The 22,439-nt window shown below is 39.0% G+C and overlaps 1 protein-coding gene across 1 annotated transcript in view; it reads left to right on the forward strand.

Annotated features, from left to right (window-relative positions):
* LOC106553328 (collagen alpha-6(VI) chain) overlaps positions 1 to 10,271 on the forward strand; it is a 62,243-nt gene extending 51,972 nt beyond the window's left edge. Inside the window, exons 27-34 of the mRNA XM_087714383.1 lie at positions 1,080 to 1,115; positions 1,217 to 1,253; positions 2,624 to 2,635; positions 4,818 to 5,311; positions 6,767 to 6,863; positions 7,491 to 8,165; positions 8,865 to 8,961; positions 9,365 to 10,271. Of these exons, the coding sequence (XP_087570509.1) occupies positions 1,080 to 1,115; positions 1,217 to 1,253; positions 2,624 to 2,635; positions 4,818 to 5,311; positions 6,767 to 6,863; positions 7,491 to 8,165; positions 8,865 to 8,961; positions 9,365 to 9,368 (1,452 nt within the window). The 3' untranslated portion in view covers positions 9,369 to 10,271. The remainder of the gene's footprint in view (positions 1 to 1,079; positions 1,116 to 1,216; positions 1,254 to 2,623; positions 2,636 to 4,817; positions 5,312 to 6,766; positions 6,864 to 7,490; positions 8,166 to 8,864; positions 8,962 to 9,364) is intronic.
* The last annotated feature ends 12,168 nt before the right edge of the window (positions 10,272 to 22,439 follow it).

Below are 22,439 nucleotides of genomic sequence, written 5' to 3' on the forward strand. Positions count from 1 at the left end.
GCAATTTCCCTGTGAGGCATAGACAAGAATAGTCCTTAATACTTTAGAATTGGTTTTTAAATTTTATTACATTAAAACAAATCCTAATCTTCATAAAAATAGCAAAAACAAAACCTCCCAGGCTAATCCATAATTTTCTATTATCATTGCTATTATTTTTATTTCTATTAATCTGCCCTTTCAAAGATCACTTACTGCTGTCTTAAAATTAATATTTCTTCTGTATATCTTAGGTTGGTTTAAATCACAAAGATTTATTTGATGATTATCCTTTTCTTGTAGTCTTATACAACATAATGGGAGAATGATGGGCTTAATTCAATATTTGTATCCTTGCTTGTATCATTCTTTTTATTATGCTTTGAATCTGTGAGGTGATTTCTATTATCAGAAGAAAAGTAATAATTCAGCATGTTGGCTTTGGATGATAGGACCTGAAGCTCTATATAAGAGCATCATATTAAAGAGCCTGAGTTAGATTAAGGAGATAAATATATTGATTTATTTAACATTATTTAAATTTTAATGGAGCACTGACTATTTAACTCAATTGGCAAATCACCCTTCTCTCAAAATCAGAAAATTAAATATGAATAGTAATCATGAATTAAAAATTACATTAAAAGCATATTAAGATCTCACTCATAAGAACTGTTATAAATGACTCCTACATTGATTGCAATTCTATATTCATGGTTGTTTTAATTCCTATTTAGTACATTTGGCTGGTGCTTCTGAACATATGCACAATGTTTTTGGATCTTGCCGTTATTAACCTCAGATGTTTATAGAAGCAAATGTAAATGCTAGAAAGCTGGAGGCATGTTTGTTATGTGCTAGTTTAATATAATTGCTTGGCTTTGAAGTACCTGTATGTTGTGTTTATATTTCCTAAATGGGACATTTCATAATTCCAAGATATAGAAACAGTAACAAATAGCCAGGCTGAATAAGAATTTTGTTGCAGTTATCTCTGATTATTGTATCACTATCATCTAAATTTTCCATTGTTCTTATACATGCAAAGACATTTTTTAATACTTTATTCAAATATATTATGCTTCTTTCTCTCTCTTCAGGGTAACAAAGGATTCAAAGGCATGGCTTCCTTTTCAGTAAGCATTTACTATAGCTAACTTATATATTAAAACCTATTCACGGAAACATTTATTCAGATCATCCATAGTCTTTAATTTCTCCTTTTTTCATTTTACAGCCATGTGCACTCATTGCTTATATTCGGAAGCATAGTTGTAAGTATCAATTTGTAACATAATAATTGTCTTGGGCAAGCATTCAATTAGCTGGAGTGTTTTCCATTCTAATAAATACAGTTGTGTTCCATATGAGTGAGCAGCTTTAAATTGAAAGAAGCTAGAGTGTCTCAATGCAGCAGACATTCTCATTCATTAAGGCGCTATTAAGATAGTGTGACTTCGGAAGTTTATGGTGTTGTGGATTATTCAATTATGATGGGATAATAGGAGCAAAAATAAAAATCAAAGCACAAAAAAATGAACCCACCCATGCCTTTTTTCTGCTACTGTGGTTTCTATACAATTCTTTTTCCCTGTGTGGTTAAATGTTCCTACACAAACAGAATATACCTGCCAATTTCTTGGAAAAGCTAAATCTTTGATAGTGCATTATGAAAATTCTGCCAAATTTACAGATGTAATTGCTTCCATTTACACATATCAGATTTGTTTCAAAGTCAGTATCAGAGCTTCTGATGCCTTTTCCTGGTTGAATTTTGCTCGACAACATGGATAATTTGGTCCTCTTTGTCCTATATTAGGAATGTACTAATTATGGACTCAAAACCAAATTAGCCTAAGTAAAGCTTTGAGTAAGAACTTTCTATTTGCTCTTAAAGTTGATACCAAATTATAATTGGAAAAGAAGAGGGAAATTAATAAATTTGTGTGAAAAAATCCCATTAAATTTATTTAGTGTTATCAGATTTAAAATTAGATTAATCAGACTAAGACACTTTACAATAATACATGTATTCATTCTGAACCTCTATCAACTATATTTTTTTCTAGTGAATCAGACTTGTCAGTACAAATTTCAGTAGATAAATATTGTAGATATTCTAAAATATTCAGATTTTTCCTTAAAATCATATCATCTTTTTATTCATCCATTTCCTTCATTTTTGATTTATTTTTCATACTATTTTTTAAAAGTTGTCTGGTGTTGTTTGTTTAATAAATCTCAAAGCAACTGTCAATGGAAAAATTGCTGCACAACCTAAAAATAAGCATATTAGGAACAGTACAATGAAAAATTAAGCCAAATACATTGAATAACATAGCAATAATTTGAATAGTGCTCATGACTAGTAACATGCATAATAGAAATATATAGAATAAAAATATAATAGAATCATTGTTAATAAGACAGCATTAGGAAGGGGAAAATTACGGTCATTATCAGATTCATTCAAATCAAACAAATTTCTGCTTTATACGAATGACCTGTGCATTTAAAAACAGTCCTCAGACATTGATATCCAAGTGTGACTGTAAAGTAAGAGATCAAAATTATATTGAATAATTTATATAGTAGAAATATCTACTAAACAATAATACCATATTATTTTCTCTCTTTTCTTTAGCTTGCTACCAAGGTAAGCTTCATTCTCCATTTAAATGTATTCAAGTATTGACCTACCATGTGGCATTGCTTGTGAACAGTTTGCAAGAGAAGTACCATCTAGCATTGCTTTTGGTCACTTAGGTGGCAGGCTGTAAAGACAATAGGATAGGGAGCCTCAAGATAATTAGTTATATTTGAAACCCACCCACCCCTTTAAAAAAGTCTGGATTTCCAGTTTGGCATCACGGTGAGATGGTCAAGGATAGCAGGGCTCTTTGAATCCCAGCTGAATCTTCTTCATTTGGGAGGCAGCAAGGAGCTAAAGTCACCCTGGAGGGGTGATGAAGAAATCACCTTTATTGTTGATCATGGGGGAGTGGCCACTCTCTCACTTGATCCAAGGCACCCTCCAAACCAACAAAGAAGAGAGATAGCCATTATGGCCAGACCAAAGCTGGGGCAACCGAAGAAAGAAGCACTAATGAGCTGTTGGTGAATGGAGTATTAGAACTGTGTGAGACAACTTTCAACTTCTATTTAAGAAACCTATCCCCAAATAAAAGAATTAATGACCCAAATCACAGATCCAAAAGAGAAATGGAACTGTAATGGAAGACAGTAAGTTTTAGAAAGAACAGACTGGAATTTCTAATATTGTGAAAAGTGAGTTAAACTTGCAGATATTTTTTGACCACTGGAAGGAATTTTATAAAGAAAAACAATCTTTTTGATTATTTGACAATCAGCTGGTATAACTTTCACTTCAATATTGAAAGCTAGAGCTGGAATGACACCTATTGGTGGGAAAACATACTACATAGTTGGAAAAGGCCAGGATTGATCAAAAGAAGGGAAACAAAATGAAGAAAAGCAAATAACACCTGGAACAATGGATTATTTTAAATAGAATTTAGTATGTGAAAAGAGAAAGAGCAGAGAGGATATCTACTGGTGGACAATGGTAGCTTTAAGATTTGCTTTTTGACAGTTTGGGAGTAAATGGTGAGCCTTTTGAAGACTTTAAAGTAGTGCAGATGGTAAACAACATGCTCTTTTTTGGAATTGCTTTGAACTGCTCTTGAGTCTGAATGATTGGGAATTTGATTGGCTGCTCTAGATTATAAATATTGTTTCACTCCTATGAAGCAAAAGAAGAAAAGTTAAACAAGATCTACAAATTTGGACAATTGAGAGGAAGTAAATTGACTGACTCTGAGGAAGATAAATATGTTGACTCTGAAAAACAGTTCCAGGGTTGAACAAACTCTTCTCTTGTTGGCTTTTTTGTATTCTGGACAATTGGGACATTGGGATTTGATTATTGAGCAACTTTCAGACCATTAAATAAAGTAAGATATTACAACAGGGAAAAACAAATACATTTCAAAAAGAAATAAAATTGATGTTTCAATATATTCAAGAAACTATGACAAAAGAATCATAGGGAGATGAAGAACAGATGCATGGGCTAGAAATGAGATTAGGAAATTATCAGCAAATGACAGGAAAATGAACAAAAAATCCAGAAAATAGAGGAGAAATTAGAAGGAGCAGAAGAAAGAATAGAAGAGGAAAATCAACAACTGACACAAACATATCTGGGGGAGATAGTAATAGCTCTTGAAACAGAGAAGGGAATTTACTATTTAAGAGGTCAAAATATAGAAGAGGGTAAAGAAGGAGATCTCCTCTCCCAGAAGTGATGAAAGAGTTATTGGTGGCTACTTTAGAGACTGGAAAGCAAGAGGTAGACGTAGAGGCAGCTGAAATACTTAGATTAAGTATGAGTGATGTAAAGAGATATAAGGTTTCAAGGGAGGAGCATGTGAGATTTGTCAAAAAATCAACAAGGAAATATTAAAAAGGGCAAGAGATGATGTTTAGATACAAATACCTTTTGATATGTGACTTCTCCTATTAGTGGCCAGGGAATAGAGGTAGAAACTAGAAAGTGGGAAAATATTATTAGGTGTACTGCTATATAATATAATATATTATTACTACTATGTATATATAAGTATTAGAAGTTGAAAGATGATTATTATGCATATGTAAAAAGTATTATTAATATTATTATCGTGTATAAAGAAAATTGACGCAGACAATACATTGTTCCCTAAGCACCTATCTATGTTAAAGATAAAGAAAAAGGTATACATAAAATTAAAAGAAAAAAAGCCTGGTTCAATGACCAATCTGTGTTATTGTTGTAGGAACAGCAGAATGTCCAGCATATGCTACGGAACTAGTATTCGCTTTGGATATATCCCAGGATACCACATTCCAGATGTTTGAACAGATGAAAAAGATTGTCACAGAGACTGTGAACCAAGCAAACATCAGAGAAAGCAATTGTCCTGTGGGAGCCAGAGTGGCTGTTGTGTCCTACAGCTCCAACACCAATTATCTGATCCGCTTTATAGATTTCCAGAATAAAAAGAAGTTGTTGCAGGAGCTCAATAGACTTTCTTTGCAGAGAACAACTAACAGACGCGACATTGGTGGATCCATGAGGTTTGTTGCCAGACATCTCTTCAAGCGAACTCTCCAAGGTGCTAATGTGAGGAAAATTGCTGTCTTCTTCAGCAATGGAGAGTCTGACCATCCAAGTTCTGTCAACACAGCACTCCTTGAATACAGTGCATTAGAGATTGTCCCAGTCATCTTAGCTTTTAACAATGTGCCTGAGATCAATCATGCTTTTCTGGTGAGATTAAAATTATAATCTTTCACTTCCTTTGCATCTAATAATTAAGTGTGTTCTGCCTTACTGACAACTATAACTTTGCACATATTTATAACATAAGTTAAATAAATAAGGAAATAAGTTATGAGAAGATAAAATTATTTTATTCTATGAATTTTAGTTATGAATCATAAAGAGAGCACAAATATTATGTATGATCAAAAAGATTGAAAGCATTATATCTGTGCACTAAATAAAACAAGTTACAGAATATATAATATTAGAAGTACAGCAATAGTAATAGCACTTAGACTTATATACCACTTCATAGCTTTACAACTCCCTCTAAATAGTTTACAGAGTCAGCAAATTGTCCCTAACAATCTGGGTCCTCATTTTACCAACCTCAGTAGGATGGAAGGCTGAGTCAATCTTTATTGTGAATCATTGTTTCTTTATCTCATGTTACGGCTATCCAATAGCTGCTATCCAATCACTGCAGCACTCAGACCATTTCTTGCTTGCCAAACAGTTTCTTTATTCTCCAAATGTTTAAATTTTTCTTGTCCATATTTTTTGTCTATGCTTACTATTCATTTTGATCCTTTCCAGTGCATAGCTTTCAAGCATCCTTCCAAGTTGTCTATCCTCTTGTTAAAAACAAAAGGCAACTAACCTATTGGATATCTGTCTCTGGACAGTATCTAGAAAGATTGTGTGCCATCTGAGTGTGATTTTTCAGATTGCACCATGCTAATGTCTCCGCCTATATGCCTCTACAAAATCATCTTTATAACCTGCATACAGGATGGCAGGAACAGAAACCAGTCTGATTTAGTACTAGTTAGTATAACACCAAATAACCAGTTTGCTCTCTGGCACTAGGTTAAGGCAGTAGGCTAGAAACCAGAACTAGTCCTTATGCATGGAAAACAGATGTGTTTAGGTCAATAACACTCTTTCACCAACTCATTAGACAGAGTTGTGCGTAAAATTGGAGGAGGAAAGTGTAATAGATTTGTTTTCCTTCATTTATTTATTACAAATAATAAAGGTGGGCTATACATACAAAGATGGATTAACATAGCAGTTTGTTTTGCTTGCATGACACATTGCATGACACTGTAGTGGGAGCAGATCCACATTTGTCTGGTGGAATAAAGACAGCCCAGTTCCACAAAACTTCAATTCCTCTTTTTTAACCTTGTGGTCCTCTGAAAGATTTTGGTTGCTTTGTTGATGCAATTATCCTATCAAGACAATTTTCAGATTGAAATATACATTTATTTAAAACTTTTTTTATTTGCTGAAAATATATGCATGTATTCTCATGCTGATGAAAAATAGAAGTAACCCTTTAAATCTTAGGTTATCTTAAGAGAAGAGACTATCATGTGGAGCTCTGATGCAAAATGATTTAATTTTAATAAATAAATAATGAATTATCTATCAAACTTAACTTTTTAAACATTTTAGATGGATGATTCTGGACAATTTCAAGTCATCACCATTCCCACTGGAGGAGATTATTCACCATTTTTGAAAAGATTCCAACTGTGCACACTTTGCTATGGTATGAAGAATGGTAATATTACACATATATTTGAAATAGATGATGGTTATTATTTTTATTGAACTAGAAGCCTGAAAGAGTTTAGCATCACTGAGTTTCTGAGGAGCTGTTATTTGAATATATGTCTAGCTTATTTTATTTTTAAAAAATTAATTAAATGCACTTAAATGAGGGCTATTTTTGTACCAAATTGTATACGCTGTTCTTTTTATATATGTATCCTGCCCTTTCAAGGTAGTATATATGGGAGACTCACCAGCTGAGCTCCATAGCAGTGGTTCAGCCAGGTTTACATAGTTCCAGTCCAATTCCTTAATAAATAATCTCTATATAGATTAATTCTCTATATAGTTCTTCTGCCAGGAGAACTGGAGAAAATTCCTTTGTCAATTTTCATTTGAATATAAAATAGAAAAAAAAAGGCTCACATGAACTGTTCAATTAGTTCCTTTGGCAAAATACCATGGTATAAAAAATAAAACAAGCACAATTCTGGAAATATGTGTAAATCATCTGGTTGAAAACAATTCTCTTGAAACTACTGTTCCTAAGTATGCAATAAAACCAGTCCCTGAAGCATTATCTTGTTCTTTGTAAAGAGAAAGCTAACTTTATTTCTTTTTCCAGATAAATGCAAACCAGATGTTGTCTATGAGTGTAACAGACGAATCAGACCACCAAGGGAATATGTGGACGCTGCTTTCATTTTGGACAGCTCAAGCAAAATAAATCCTGATGAGTTTGAGAAACTGAAGGAATTTCTAAGCAGAGCTTTGAACCATTTTGATATTTCCTCTCAACCTGCAACTTCTTCTGTTGGTGACAGAATAGCTTTGGTGAGCCATGCTATACCAGCATTGAAACCAGAAACTCAGGTGATACCTGCAAAGAAAGAATTTGATTTAGTGACTTTCAATACAAAACAGCTCATGAAAAAATATATCCAGGAATATGTTCAACAATTGGATGGTCAAACTGCTGTTGGCCATGCTCTACAGTGGACAATTAATCACATTTTCTCACATACTCCAAACCCAAGGAAACACAAGGTTATCATTATTATATCTGTGGGCGGAACAAGTCAATGGGATAAAGCAGTGTTAAAGAAAGTGTCTCTGAGAGCCAAGTGCCAAGGCTATGCCTTGCTGGTAGTTTCTGTTGGACGGAACTATAATAGCACAGAACTTCAAGAGCTAGCAAGTTACCCTCTGGAGCAGCATCTAATTCAGCTTGGTAGAATTCACAAGCCTGAACTAAACTATGCCATTATGTTCCTGAAACCTTTTCTATATTTTCTTCAGAGTAAGTGTTTGTAATGAGCATGGTTTTTGTTTCTTATCTATGCAAAGCCTTCCCCATCATGAATGTTTTTCTGCCCTTCATTATTGTTTTAATGTGTAATAGCACTCAATTTAATAGCATTAATCTTTTTCAAATCATCTTCTTCATGTCTTCATTTTATACAGAGAGGAATGTGTAAACTTGGATTTTTTTTAAAAAAAGTACTTAAGCCAAACTTTCCAAAATTGGCATTTTGAATCATTGCATACAGCAAAGACAATCTGGAGGGAGACATATGACCAACTGGTCATGAATTGTCCTCTCCTGGAATAATTTTTCAAAGGTTGGAATGGGAATTCTATCAAATTCTCCCACATATGGATGAAATATCACCTCAGATTGATATTATTAATATCAAATATTCATTTTTAATATTTTTAATATTAGAGGGAATGGATACACCATAATTAATAAATTGAGTTAATTCTTATCTTTCTGCTTGCTCATTTATTGACTCAAGCAGAATTTTCAAGAAAGGCCAAAATTCTTTCCAAGCTAACAAAATTGGAATTTTAAACAATTAGTGCACCTTAAATATAAAAAAGGTGACCCAGTTCATGTATAAATGTTTTCTGTGCTTATAAATTTAATGCTGAAAAGAAGAATACTATTTATAATATTCTAAATGTTTACCTTTATGTTTTTTCTGGGTCAAAATAGATGGATTCAACAGCTATCCACCATCTGAACTTAGCACAAAATGTCACAAGATCAGCACTAAAAAATCAAGACATGTTTTGAAGCGTCACAGTCATAAGTAAGTCAAGCTACTGATTCATTATAAATTAGTTGCCCTTAATATTCATTTTAGATCTGAACTATTTTCTGCTCAATTCACTTACTTATATTCATAATAATAATTTAACTCTTAAGAGTATTCTGATTATCACTTTGAAATCAATCAAGGGAACAAAAGAGAACATATACAAATCACAAACCCAGTTATTTGAAAACAAATAAAATGTGCATTTATTTAAAAGAGCTAAGCATTATACAATTACGACTCCATATATTCTACTGTATCTACAGAAGAACACGTCAATCATTAATCTGTTATTGTCACGGCTAGCTTGGACTTTGTTCTTGAGTATGTGGAAAGTTTGTAGGATTATTTTTATTAGTCTTCTGAATGCACTCAAAAGTGCTTTATTATTTTTCAGATGATTGACAGAAGATGATATAAACCTGCACATCCACAGAAGCAATAAAACACAACTTTTTCTTCTGTAAATTGGTAGAGGGAAATATTAATGTTTATAACATGTTTATAATAGTGCAAACTTGTCTTTTCCGATGGTGTATAGAAAAAAAACAAGATGTAATATATGAAATCTATGAAATGATTATGATTCTTGTCCCTTTTTAAAAGAAAACTTTCTTTTTCAATATTAACATAACCATGTCTTGTGGACATTACTCTTACCTTCATTGTTCAGAGACATAGTTGAATAAATCAATGTCCATTCATACACTATTTTAGCCTTTCTTTTGAACATGTGAATGGTTGAGGAATGTGTGCATCACAACTAGTATTATAATATTACAGCTGACAAAATGCATTAAAATAATTTACTGTAACAATTAAAGAAATGAATTTTTAGACTTTATTCAGAAGTAGATTTGGGGATTCACTCATCAGAAGCTACGATCAAGCAAGGATTGCCAGACTTTTCAGTCACACTTAAATGTAGGACAAGTTAGTTATCACTTCTTAATTGCCATTGGAAGTAATTCTCATCAATGGATTTCAAATCATTTTATAAATAAAATAATTTCTGGAGAAGCAGCATTGATAACCCAGGAATATCTTGAAGGAATATCTTTAAGAAAAGCTTTGGATGCTCAATGACCTTTCTATTACAGCAAGATATTCAATGGCTTTTCCAGTGTAATAGTAAGTTTAAATAATATTTGCATTCTATACTTGAAATGTTATAATGAGCAATACTCATACTAATATATTAAGTTTCCTGATACAATAATGACATGTTTACTAGGCATCCCACATTATGCATTCTGGCAATGCATTCAACAAAATGTAACATTTTTTTTCTTCTCTTCTTTTCCCCTTTCACATTTTGTCTATCTTTTTCAACCTGTTTTCAGCAACACAACTGATTTATTTTATTCTGCTTTCTCTGCTGTGTTTCTGAATGTCCAATTTGGAAATAAATGTATTCTCCTGTTTTTTGATAATAAAGAGCTCTCATTGGGTATTAGTTTCTATATTAACTCTCCCTGTTATTTTTTAATTTCTTGTTCTGGTTATTTCTTTAAAGAGTCATTAGTGTATGTTTTACTAGTTGAGAAGTTTCTTTTAATTTCAGATTGATGTTAACATGAAATATAGCTACATGTTTTTACAATGCAGAAGAAAGGCATAATGACAACATTGCAAATGTTTATATACAACGGTTAACACAATTAGATCAAAATTTAAATATGAGTCTAAAATTTAAAAATGTAACAGAATCAGTGCAAAACTGAAGATATAATAAGACATAATAAATACAAATTAACAAGCAAGATTGGGACAGGTGCATCAATTCACCTGTTTATATTTAATATATTTACTCTGCTTGATTTTGCGTGTACTGAGTAGCAGACTGGTATGGAGGATCTTTTTGTTGGAATTATGCCGAAGAAGAAATATATAATAAATCCTAGTCAGGAAACTACTTAGGAGGGAAAATGACCATATCAGGCTGCATAGCCAACAATGTCTGTTCACAGCTTGTTAGGTATATTCTTTAACAGTTGTTGACAATGAGGGGTTTTTGGTATTCTTTGAGCACTGATGATGTTACCTAGTTTAGGTAATGAAATATCTGCAAAAAAAAAAAAAAATCTCAGAAAGCATCAATTTAATCCTGAGCTACAAATATTCTCCTTTTCTTCTTGTTCACTTCATAAATCTTTAATCTTTTTTAATATTCAAGATCATTGGAAAAAGGCTGAGATCTAAGCTGATGACACTTATGAAAGAAAAAAGGAAGGAAGGAAGAAAAAAAAGGAAAAAAAAACTTTTTTCTAGTAAAGAAAAGTAGAGGAAATTCATGTCATTTGCTCCTTTAAATCTTTTCAGTTTAAAGAGGGAGCCCATTTTGTTATGCTACAAGTATTACAAAATCAATAGAATGGTTCTACAAATAAATCTTGATGAAATTAACTGTGACGAGTAGAATTCTAAACAGTCTATAATTTGTTTCCAGTAATTCTGCTGCCAAACTTGTCATATCAAACTTTGAAGAAATAATTTGGACACCAAGCTAACTTAAGCATAAGATAATTGGTCAAATACTGTACATAATATTATATTTTTGCTAATTAAGAGCTAATTATTGTTATTATTTACTTTTTATATATCTGCATTAAGGCTCCTCAGAATTTATCATATTTATTCTCTGCCCCTACAAAAATCATCATATCACATCTCTAAAGTTAAGTACTGTACTCAGCTGTCTGCAGAAAACATGACAAAAATAAGAATAACAGACAATAAGATCATATGGTTCTTCCCACAGTATATTCAAGTCCGGACTCTGAATAGCAAAGTTTAGATAAAGAAGAAAAGGAACAGGAAATCTAACTTTATGGAATATTCCCATTTAAAGAGCAGAAATAATTCTTGATTAACAACAGTTTTCACAAAAACAGAAACACAGAGAAAACAGTGGTGTTCTCAGCTACAGATAGCCCATATATATTGATTTATGTATATGTATTGATGTATATGGTATATTGATGATGATATAAATGGAGATAACAAAAATAGAAAAAGCAATTTGGGTAAAAATTATCTGATATACTGAGTTTGTATTTCTCCCTTTTTCTTTTTTGAGAAACTTCCTGACTATTGTACTTTTAGCATTTACTTATTTAAAATATCTGAAAAGTAATCATAATGAAGTTTGATTGTTCCAAGTACTTCAGGAAAAAGAAGGTAAAAATATTAAATTTGTTCTCCTGAATACAATTCAGTCTCAAAAGACAACAACTTCCAATGATATTTTTGTAAGATTAAGAATTGATGCCTGAGTAGGCTTTTCATTCTTCATTTCCCATTCCTTTGTTATGTGCTGTAGGTTGAATGCCAGGAAATTCTTACTGTTACTACTTTTAAACTACTTGTAAACTAACTATTTTTAAAACATGGCAATAATTAACTAAGTGATCACAAAATGGAGATTGGTTAGCATATGTTATTTTAAAATTCCTCTTTTTATTTTTTAAATATATTTTTATTTTTAAAACAAACAAAACAACACATACAAAAAACTTTCCTCAATTTTGTCAAGCATGTCGTTTGGTTACAAGCTTTTGTGCATCAGTTTTTACAATTAGAAATAAGATCATTGGTTATCCAGCAAACATAACTAAATACATCACTATCATTGAGCATTATGTGTTCAGGTTACCATTAATATTAATCATCCATAGAGTATATAATACTTATAGTGTGACATATTCAACTCCAAAAATAGTTTTCCATTGTTAATCCAAGTAGTTATTGAACATTTCAATTCATGAATGTATCAATTATTTATTACATCATTAGTCCATTTAACATATAAAAATCTTTGCAGTATAACATGATCACTACTTACAATTATACATAACGTTCAAATCATCCCACTCTTATACATTAAATACATTATTGTCCTTTATATATCATATGATCAAGCACTCTATTTCATAGCAAAAAACTTCCATAGCAATGACTATAACTTTCTGGTAATACATAAATAAACAATTTCATTTCCAAGGTTTTTTGTCTAACCATTGGTAAAACAAATCCCATACCTTATAAAATTGCTCGTCGTCTTGTTCTCTAATTTTAAATATAAGTTTACTCATGTCAGCACATTCCATTATTTTCCGAATAGTTACCTCCTGTGTTGGTATTTTCTCATTTTTCCATTTTTTTTGCAAATACAATTCTAGCAGCTGTTAAGATATTTACAATCAAATATTTCAAGTCTTTATTGTGTTTCTGGTATGTTTCCCAATAAAAAGAGTTCTGGTTTTAAGTCTATGTGTTTATGTATCATTTTCTCCAACCACATGTGGATTTTAGTCCAATATCTTTTAGCTTCAGTACAAGTCCACCACATGTGGTAGTATGAGCCCAGTGTCCGATGACATTTCCAGCATTTTTCCGATTTGTTCTAAGCCATTCTTGCTATTCTCGTTGGCGATAAGTGCCACCTGTAAAATATCTTATACAAATTTTCTCTATATGCAGTTGACATTGTCATTTTATAGTTTTGAGACCACAGTTTTTGCCATTTCTCTAGTTCAATCCCATGCCCAAAGTTTTCCCCGCAGGCTAACATAGTTTCTTTAACTTGTTCTTCCTGTAGCTTCACCTCAAATAGGTTGTCATAAAGTTTTTAAATTACCTTTTCATCAGTACCTGTTAAAACTTTATCTAATTCAGTCATTTTATCATAAAAACCCTCCATTTTTCGATTTCGTTGTATCTAGAATGTATTTGCACATATGAGTACCAATTAATTTCAATTCCTTCCTGTTTCAAGTCTTGAATGGATTTAAGTTCACCCTCTGTATTTAATAGTTCAGCATATCTAACTGTTTGTTCCTTTTTGTATACTATTGAATATGAAAAGGCTTCAATGGTTGATATCCAGACTGGAATTTTTAAATAATGTAATTTCTTAACCTTCTCCCAGTTTAATAACAAAGCCTCTCTTATATAATGTCTTCTAAAGTAACCATGTGCTTTGAAAATTCTTCTTTTTTAGACGATTGATTTTTATGTCCATCTTTTTCTAAGAGAAAGAAATGAATCTTCATGTAAAACATTTAGCTGGCAGATATAATGGAAATTATTTATAACATAAGCACAACAAGGTTGCTTGTAGACATTGGATAATATGAGAAGCCAAATCCCATAAAAACACATTCCTGTTTTAACGTATTGGCAATATCACTGAATATGAGGCTAATTTCCAATTTTAGTTGTACTTTTATTATAAAACAATAGAGAACATATACTATTTCAATACGTGATTGTCTAAACTCTTAAAAACATCCAGTGATAGAGTGCACATGATTTCTGGACGCAAGATGTCCTATTGGTTAACTGTCCTCACTGTTAGGAAGTTTCTTCTTCACTTTTGGGGTGCTTCTCTCTTTGATTAGTTTCCAACCATTTTTCTTGTCCTGCCCTCCAGTGCTTTTGAGAATAATTTGATGCCCTCTTCTTTGTAGCAGCCCCTCAAGTATTGAAATATTGCTATCATGTCACCCCTAATTCTTCTTTTCTTTAGCCTAGCCAAATCCAAATCCTGAAGTTGTTCTTCATGTGTTTTAGTCTCCAGGCCTTTGATCATCTTAGTTGCTCTTCTCTGAACTTTTTCCAAAGTTTCAACATCTTTTTTGTAGCATATGACCAAAATTGCTTGCAGTATTCCAGGAGTTACCAGGGTTTTATAAAGCGGTATTAATATTTCACATGATCTTGAGTCTATGCCTCTGTTTATATAACCCAGGATTGTATTAACTTTTTTGGCTGCTGCTGATTCATATTCAAGTGATCATCCACTAAGTCTCCAAGGTCCCTCTTACAGATACTGTTTTTGAGGTAGCTCTTGCCTAATCAGTACTTGTAACTTTTTTTCCTGCCTAAATGTAAAACTTTGCTTTTCTTCACACTGAAATTCATTTTGTTGGATAGTGCCCATTGTTCAAATTTGTCAAGATCTTTTTGGCTCCTGAGCTTGTCTTCTGGGTTGTTGGCTATTGCTGCCAGTTTAGTGTCATCTGCAAATTTGATGAGTTCCCCTTCTATTTCCTCATCTAAGTCATTTATGAAGATATTGAAGAGTACTGAGCCTAAGAAGGAGCCTTATGTTATCCCACTACTTAAATTATAAAATTATATCATGTTGAAGTAGTACCATTAAGGACTACTCGTTGAGTATGGTTTGTCAGCCAGCTACAAATCCATCTGCTGGTAATGTTGTCTATTCCACATTTTTTTTCTAGCTTACCTACCTAAGAAGTAGGTTGTGGTCTACTTCATCAAATGCTTTACTGAAATCTAAGTATACTATGTCCACAGCATTTCACTGATCTACTAATTTAGTGACTTTATCAAAGAATGAGATAAGATTGGTTTGACATGATCTGTTTTTAATAAACCAATGCTGGCTGCTAGTTATGACTTTATTTGCTTCTAGTTGTTTACAGATCTGTTTTTTGATTATCTTTTCCAGAATCTTATAGTGTTTTCCCAAAAATAAGACATGCGCTGCTAGTAAGCCCATTTGGGCTTTTCAGGCATGCACCATAATAAGCCCTCCCCTGAAAATAAGCCCGCCTCCAATTATTTAAGTGCATGTGCAACCGGTCCCCACCATTACCACTGTACTACCTACCGGTACAGCTTGTGGAGCAAAAAGAGGGCTCGCCGCAAAAACAGCAGCAGGCGAAGCAAAGTGCTTCTGCCTCCCACCCTTCCCTCCCACGCAAAAAGAGCCTGCCCCCAAAACAGCGCCAGGTGAAGCAAAGTGCTTCCACCCTCTGCCCTTCCCTCCTGCTCAAAAAGAGCCAGCTGCAAAAACAGCGGCAGGCCAGCAATGCAATCACCCCCTCCCACCTGTTCCTTCTCATGCAAAAAACACCGCCCACCCCAATGGTAAAGGTAGCCTGCCTGGTTCCCTTTCCCGCCATCCCTTTAGCAGTTCTGATCCCCTCCTCCATCCAGTAACAAATGCTGAGACAAGCTTAAATGGAATGTCCTTTAATAACAAGACCAGAATCTTGGTGCCTGAAAGCCAAGCAAACAAATGGATAAGGACTTTGGCAGCAACTCAGACAAACCTTGGCAGCAACTCAGACAAACCTTGGCAGCAACTCAGACAAACCTTGGCAGCAACTCAGACAAACCTTGGCAGCAACTCAGACAAACCTTGGCAGCAATCCAACAACAGTTCACTTTAGTCAAAGCGTTGAATTCTGCAAGAAGGGCATGTCACAAGCAGTCTTTTTTATAGTCTGGAGAGGAGCCTAATGACCATCAGCTGAGCGCCTCCTGTAATTGCATAATTGCTCCTTATGCCGAGTAGCTCTTTGATGGTGTGCATCCAGGAAAAACTCACTGCTGGTTTCTGGATCACTCTCCCTTGTCTCCTCCCCACTGGTCCAAGGCTCAGGCGCCACCTGGTAGCCAACCAGTCTCTCTGCGCCCTGCTCGGAGTCGGAATCCTGTCCAGGATCCTCCACATCCTCCAGGGCCGAATCATAGGGCCCCTCACTGTCAGAGTCTGGTGGCAGCTCCAACGGCTCCTGGTGGGCCACAACAGCGAGGGGTGGCAGGTGGGGGGGGGAAAGCGAGGCACGCCTCTTACCTTTCCTCGCCCTTTCACCCATTGAATCCCCTGCAACGGACCTGGAAAGGTAAGAAGTGCACCTCGCGGCCCAATACCGCCCACCTTGCCCCAATGGTAAAGGCAGCCTGCCTGGTTCCCTTCCCCGCCGTCCCTTTAGCGAGGGGTGGCAGGTGGGGGGAAGAAGTGAGACGCGCATCCTAGCGCTCTAGAGACTGACAGCTCTGCTGCATTCCTTGTTCTTTTGCCTATTGAATATCCTTGTAAAAAAACCTCGCAAGTTGAACTCATGAGGTTTTTTTTTAATATGGGGATTCAATGGGCGAAAGGGCGAGGAACGCAATGGACCGAGACTTAGCGCATGTGCGAGACTAAGATGTCTGCTAGGCTTTTTCATCCTGAATTATTCAGGTGAAAAATGCTGAAAAAATCATTGAGAACCAACTTTACACCAGCCAAAAAAGGGTCACTCGGGATGATCAAGATCCAGAGGACCCGAGGAGACCAGACAGCTGTAGGGGTCATCGCTTTGGGCGGCCCCGGACCACGCAATCTTCAGCGGCTTCTGCGTTACTTCTGCCGCTTGGCGATGAAGAGGGCGGCCCCACTCTGATAACACTGGCGTTTTTCAGTGACTCTGGGGACTGCTTTGCTTTCCTGCCCTGTTTGTTTGCAGTGGTGAGCCTTTGGGAGTTTCTTTTGGCTGTTTCCCCCCCCCCCCCAGAGAGGAGACTTCTGGACTGGGCTGTCATCGGGGTTAGGCGAATCGAATGGCGGGTTTACCATTGCCGCTGCAGCCTTTCCCCTCCCCCTCACGACAGCTGCGTTGCGCTTTGCCCTGAGGAAGGGGTGGAGGAAGGGGTGGCTGGATTTCAACATCAAAGTGGCCAGGCTGGATGGTTAGTCTTTGCTGCTGCCACTACAGTTCCCCTTAGGCCGACTTTCCTTCCCCCCTCCATTCTGGCATGGATGCCTCTGTAATTGCTGTTCCTGTCGTGGGCGGTGGACAGATGATGGCGGCGTTTCCTTCCATCATTCGGCGCCTGCAACATCTTCTGATTATACCCGCCCAGCTTGTTGAACTCTTGGGGTCTTTATTGAATTACCATCGTTCCAGAGGAGGTGGAGACGATCTGGGCGCCTGCAGAGACTGGCTCTTTTGGGTGGCTGATTGCAACGCCATAGCCCTTCCAGACGTCTTTCCCCTCCCTCCTCCCTTTGCGACTCAGCCTTTGTATCAACATTATCATCGTCTTCTTCAGAGCCCTGCTTGGGTGGACTTTTTCCCTTGGTGGACTTGGAGAGTTTTTCCTACTGCCTGTTATTGACAGTGTGGAGCCTCAGTTTATCTCCCCCGTTGGTCATTTGGCCCTTTTCCAGCTGGGCCTTTAAACATCTGTGTGTAGACACTTGGGACCTTTCTCAGCTTTACTAGAGGGGGAAACGTTATTCTCCCCCTCTGTATACCATCTGTGAATTGTGGCTGGGTTCTCAACCATCTTAGTCAACTTAATTGCCACAGGAAGGGAGAGGAGCGGAGTACCTCTCCCTCCCCCTTTCCATCTTTGTTTGTTTCACCTAAGATCTGCGCACTTTTAGTTTCTCCGCATTTTATGAATGAGGTGTGTATGGTGTGACTGTAGATGGGTGTGCCCACTTTTTAATTCCTATTATTATTGTAACTTTTGTGTTTTAAACTGTTAGTGGGGAGTGATTGGTGATGTGACTGTGTTGTTTGAGTAGGTTGGGACCGCAACCGAGTACCCCGTGCACTGATTGCTCTGCAGAAGTGTCAGGGGGGCCTGGGCTTAATCCCAGCCGCAGGATGATCGATTCGAAGGGCCTGTCGGGAAACGTGGGGGCTATGGGGGTGGGTGGAGGGATTACGGACACGGGAGTGGGCCAGAGCATTACGGTCTTAACAGGGAGGGGCAGATATGGCGGGGACTTTAGGGCTGGCCATTACTGGGGAAGGAGGGCTCGCTACGTTACAGAGATCCCTCCTTCCGGCCCTATGAGTCCCACTCCAAGGCCAGATGGCGCGAGTAATCAGGACCCTGGTCTCAGGCTACTGTCGCTAAATGCCAGGTCTGTAGTTCACAAGGCTTCCCTCGTCCGGGACCTAATTTTAGATGAGAGGGCAGACCTGGCATGTATTACTGAAACCTGGCTGGGCCCGGAGGGAGGAGTCCCCCTCACGGAGATGTGCCCAGAGGGTTTTCAGGTGCTTCATCAGCCGCGACCCCAGGGAAGGGGTCGGGGTGTGGCTATTGTTATCCGAGAGTCTCTAGTACCTCGTAGGATCCCTGCTCCGGAGCTTGTCGGGTGTGAGTCCTTGCTGGTGAAGTTGGACCTCAAGGGTCAAGTGGGCTTGCTGTTAATGTACCTGCCTCCCAACAGCATTGCAGCAGCCCTCCCCTCGCTCCTCGAGTCAGTAGCTGAGCTGGCAATTGAATTCCCCAGGCTTATGGTTCTGGGGGATTTCAATTTGCCTTCGCTCGGTGAACACTCTGATGGAGCGCAGGAGTTCATGGCTTCCATGACAGCCATGGGCTTGACCGAAGTAATTCGGGGCCCGACTCACTCGGCGGGTCACATGCTCGACCTCGTATTCCTCTCGGAGCTGTGGAGTTGTGATCTTGGTTTGAGGGGTAACGAGATCTTGCCCCTGTCATGGTCGGACCACTACCTACTGAGGCTTGACTTTCGGAGACCAAACCCCCACTGTAGGGAGGAGGAACCTATTAGGTGGTTCCACCCCAGGCGCCTTACGGACCCTTTGGGCTTTCAGACGGAGCTGGGAGTTATTCCTGATACCCTCGCCCACAGTCCGGCGGAGACTCTGGTTGCTGCCTGGAATTCAGCAGCGACAGAGGCTCTTAACTGGATTGCGCCTTTACGGCCGATCCGAGGCAGTGGATCCAGGAGGGCCCCTTGGTTTACCGAGGAACTCCAGGAGATGAAGCGCCGAAAGAGACGCCTAGAGCAACGATGGAGATCCAGTAAGTCTGAGTCAGACCGAGCGCTTTTAACATCCAGCATCAGAGCTTACCTTCGGGCAATTAGGACGACAAAAAGAACACACATTGCCTCTCTGATTGCTTCCGCTGAGTCACGCCCAGCCGCCTTGTTCAGGATAACCCGTTCCCTCCTAAATAGGAGGGATACGAGCGATCCTTTGCAAGGCAGAGCTAAGGATTACGTCCAATTCCTCACAGATAAAGTTGCTTGGCTTCGGACAGACGTGGACTCCAATTGTGCAGAGCCAGCTGAGGCACCAGGGGAGAATCTGGAAGGACATCACTGGATTGATTTTCAAGCTGTTACCCCTGAGGACGTGGACAAGGCCATGGGAGCTGTAAGTGCCTCCACATGTCTACTGGACCCGTGCCCCTCCTGGCTGGTCGCTAACAGCAGGGAGGTGACACGGGGCTGGATCCAGGTGGTTATTACCGCCTCCCTTCGGGAGGGGTTCTTTCCCCCCGCTCTAAAGGCTCTGAAGAAGCCATCTTTGGATCCAGCTGTTTTAAACAACTATCATCCAGTCTCCAACCTCCCCTTCGTGGGGAAGGTTGTTGAGAAAGTGGTGGCCTTTCAGCTCCGGCGGTCCTTGGAGGAAACCGATTATCTAGATCCCTTCCAGTCGGGATTTAGGCCTGGCTACAGCACAGAAACCGCTTTGGTCGCATTGGAAATTGGAAATTGGAATTGGAAATTGGAAAGTTTATTTATAGGCCGCCCTTTTCCCTGGGGGGACTCAGGGCGGCTTACAATTCATGGGGAGGGGAATACAAACAGTAAGACATAAAACAATACATAATTAAAAATAGAACACAACATTCATCATTCGGGAGGGGACGGATTACAATCTAACCCCAGGCCTGACGGGATAGCCAGATCTTAAGGGCTGTGCGGAAGGTCTGGAGGGTGGTGAGGGTACGGATCTCCACGGGGAGATCGTTCCAAAGGGTCGGAACTACTACCGAGAAGGCTCTCCTCCGCGTAGTCGCCAGTCGACACTGACTGGCAGATGGAATTCGGAGGAGGCCTAATCTGTGTGATCTAATTGGTCGCGAGGAGGTGATTGGCAGGAGGCGGTCTCTCAAGTACCCAGATCCACTACCATGAAGGGCTTTATGGGTGGTAAATAGCACCTTGAAGTGCACCCGGAGATCAACAGGTAGCCAGCACAGCTCGCGGAGGATAGGTGTTATGTGGGTGAACCGAGGTGCACCCACAATCGCTCGCGCGGCCGCATTCTGGACTAGCTGAAGTCGCCGGATGCTCTTCAAGGGCAGCCCCATGTAGAGCACATTGCAGTATTCCAGCCTTGAGGTCACAAGGGTACAAGTGACTGTTGTGAGAGCCTCCCGGTTCAGGTAGGGTTGCAACTGGTGCACCAGGCGAACCTGGGCAAATGCCCCCCTGGTCACAGCCGACAGGCGGTGATCAAAGGTCAGCTGTGGGTCCAGGAGGACTCCCAAGTTGCGAACCCTGTCTGAGGGGTATAGTGTTTGACCCCCCCCCCCAGCCTGAGTGATGGAACACTTGCCAAATTATTGGGAGGGAAACACAACAGCCACTCGGTCTTATCCGGGTTGAGTACCAGTTTGTTAGGCCTCATCCAGTCCCTAACGGCTTCAAGGCCCCGGCTCATCATGTCCACCGCTTCATTGAGTTGGCACGGGGCGGACAGATACAGCTGGGTATCATCCGCGTATTGATGGTATCTTATCCCGTGCCTCCGAATGATCTCGCCCAGCAGTTTCATGTAGATGTTGAATAGTAGGGGGGATAAGACCGAACCCTGTGGCACCCCATATGTTAGGGGCCTAGGGGTCGATCTCTGCCCTCCAACTAACACTGACTGCGACCTGTCCGAGAGGTAGGAAGAGAACCACTGTAAAACAGTGCCTCCCACCCCCACCTCCCGCAGTCGTCGCAGAAGGATACCATGGTCGATGGTATCGAAAGCCGCCGAGAGGTCAAGGAGAACCAGGATGGAGGCATGGCCTCCATCCCTGGCTCTCCAGAGGTCATCGGTCAATGCGACCAAAGCGGTTTCTGTGCTGTAACCAGGCCTGAAGCCGGACTGGAATGGGTCAAGGTAACTAGTTTCCTCCAAGGTCCGCTGAAGCTGGGAGGCCACCACCTTCTCAACAACCTTCCCCACAAAGGGGAGGTTGGAGACTGGATGATAATTGTTGAGAACGGCTGGATCCAAGGATGGTTTCTTCAGGAGGGGTCTCACCACCGCCGCTTTAAGTGCGGAGGGGAAGAGTCCCTCCCGAAGAGAGGCGGTAACAACCGCCTGGATCCAGCCCCGTGTCACCTCTCTGCTGTTAGCAACCAGCCAGGAGGGGCACGGGTCCAGTACACAAGTGGAGGCACTCACAGCACTCATGGCCTTGTCCACATCCCCAGGGGCAACATCCTGAAACTCAACCCAGCGATGGTCTGCCAGATTATCCTCTTGTGCCTCGGCTGGATCTGCAAAGTCGGAGTCCAAATCCGATCGAAACCGAGCAACTTTGTCCGCTAAGAACTGGACATAGTCCTCAGCCCTACCCTGCAAGGGGTCCCCCGTATCCCTCCTATTTAGGAGGGAGCGGGTTATCCTAAACAGGGCGGCTGGACGCGACTCAGCGGACGCAATCAAGGTGGCGATGTACGATCTTTTTGTTGTCCTAAGTGCCCGGATATACTCCTTGGTGCAAGATGTTAAGAGTGCTCGGTTCGATTCGGATTTATCGGACCTCCATAGGTGCTCTAGGCGTCTCCTCCGGCGCTTCCTCTCCTGGAGCTCCTCGGTAAACCAAGGAGGCCTCCGGGATCCACCGCCTCGGAGCGGCCATAGTGGCGCAATCCGGTCAAGAGACTC

This window comes from Thamnophis sirtalis, unplaced genomic scaffold, assembly GCF_051295495.1.
Source record: "Thamnophis sirtalis isolate CommonGarterSnake01/CBP01778 unplaced genomic scaffold, rThaSir2_p1.2 scaffold_4, whole genome shotgun sequence".
In the NCBI taxonomy this organism is placed as follows: Eukaryota; Metazoa; Chordata; class Lepidosauria; order Squamata; family Natricidae; genus Thamnophis; species Thamnophis sirtalis.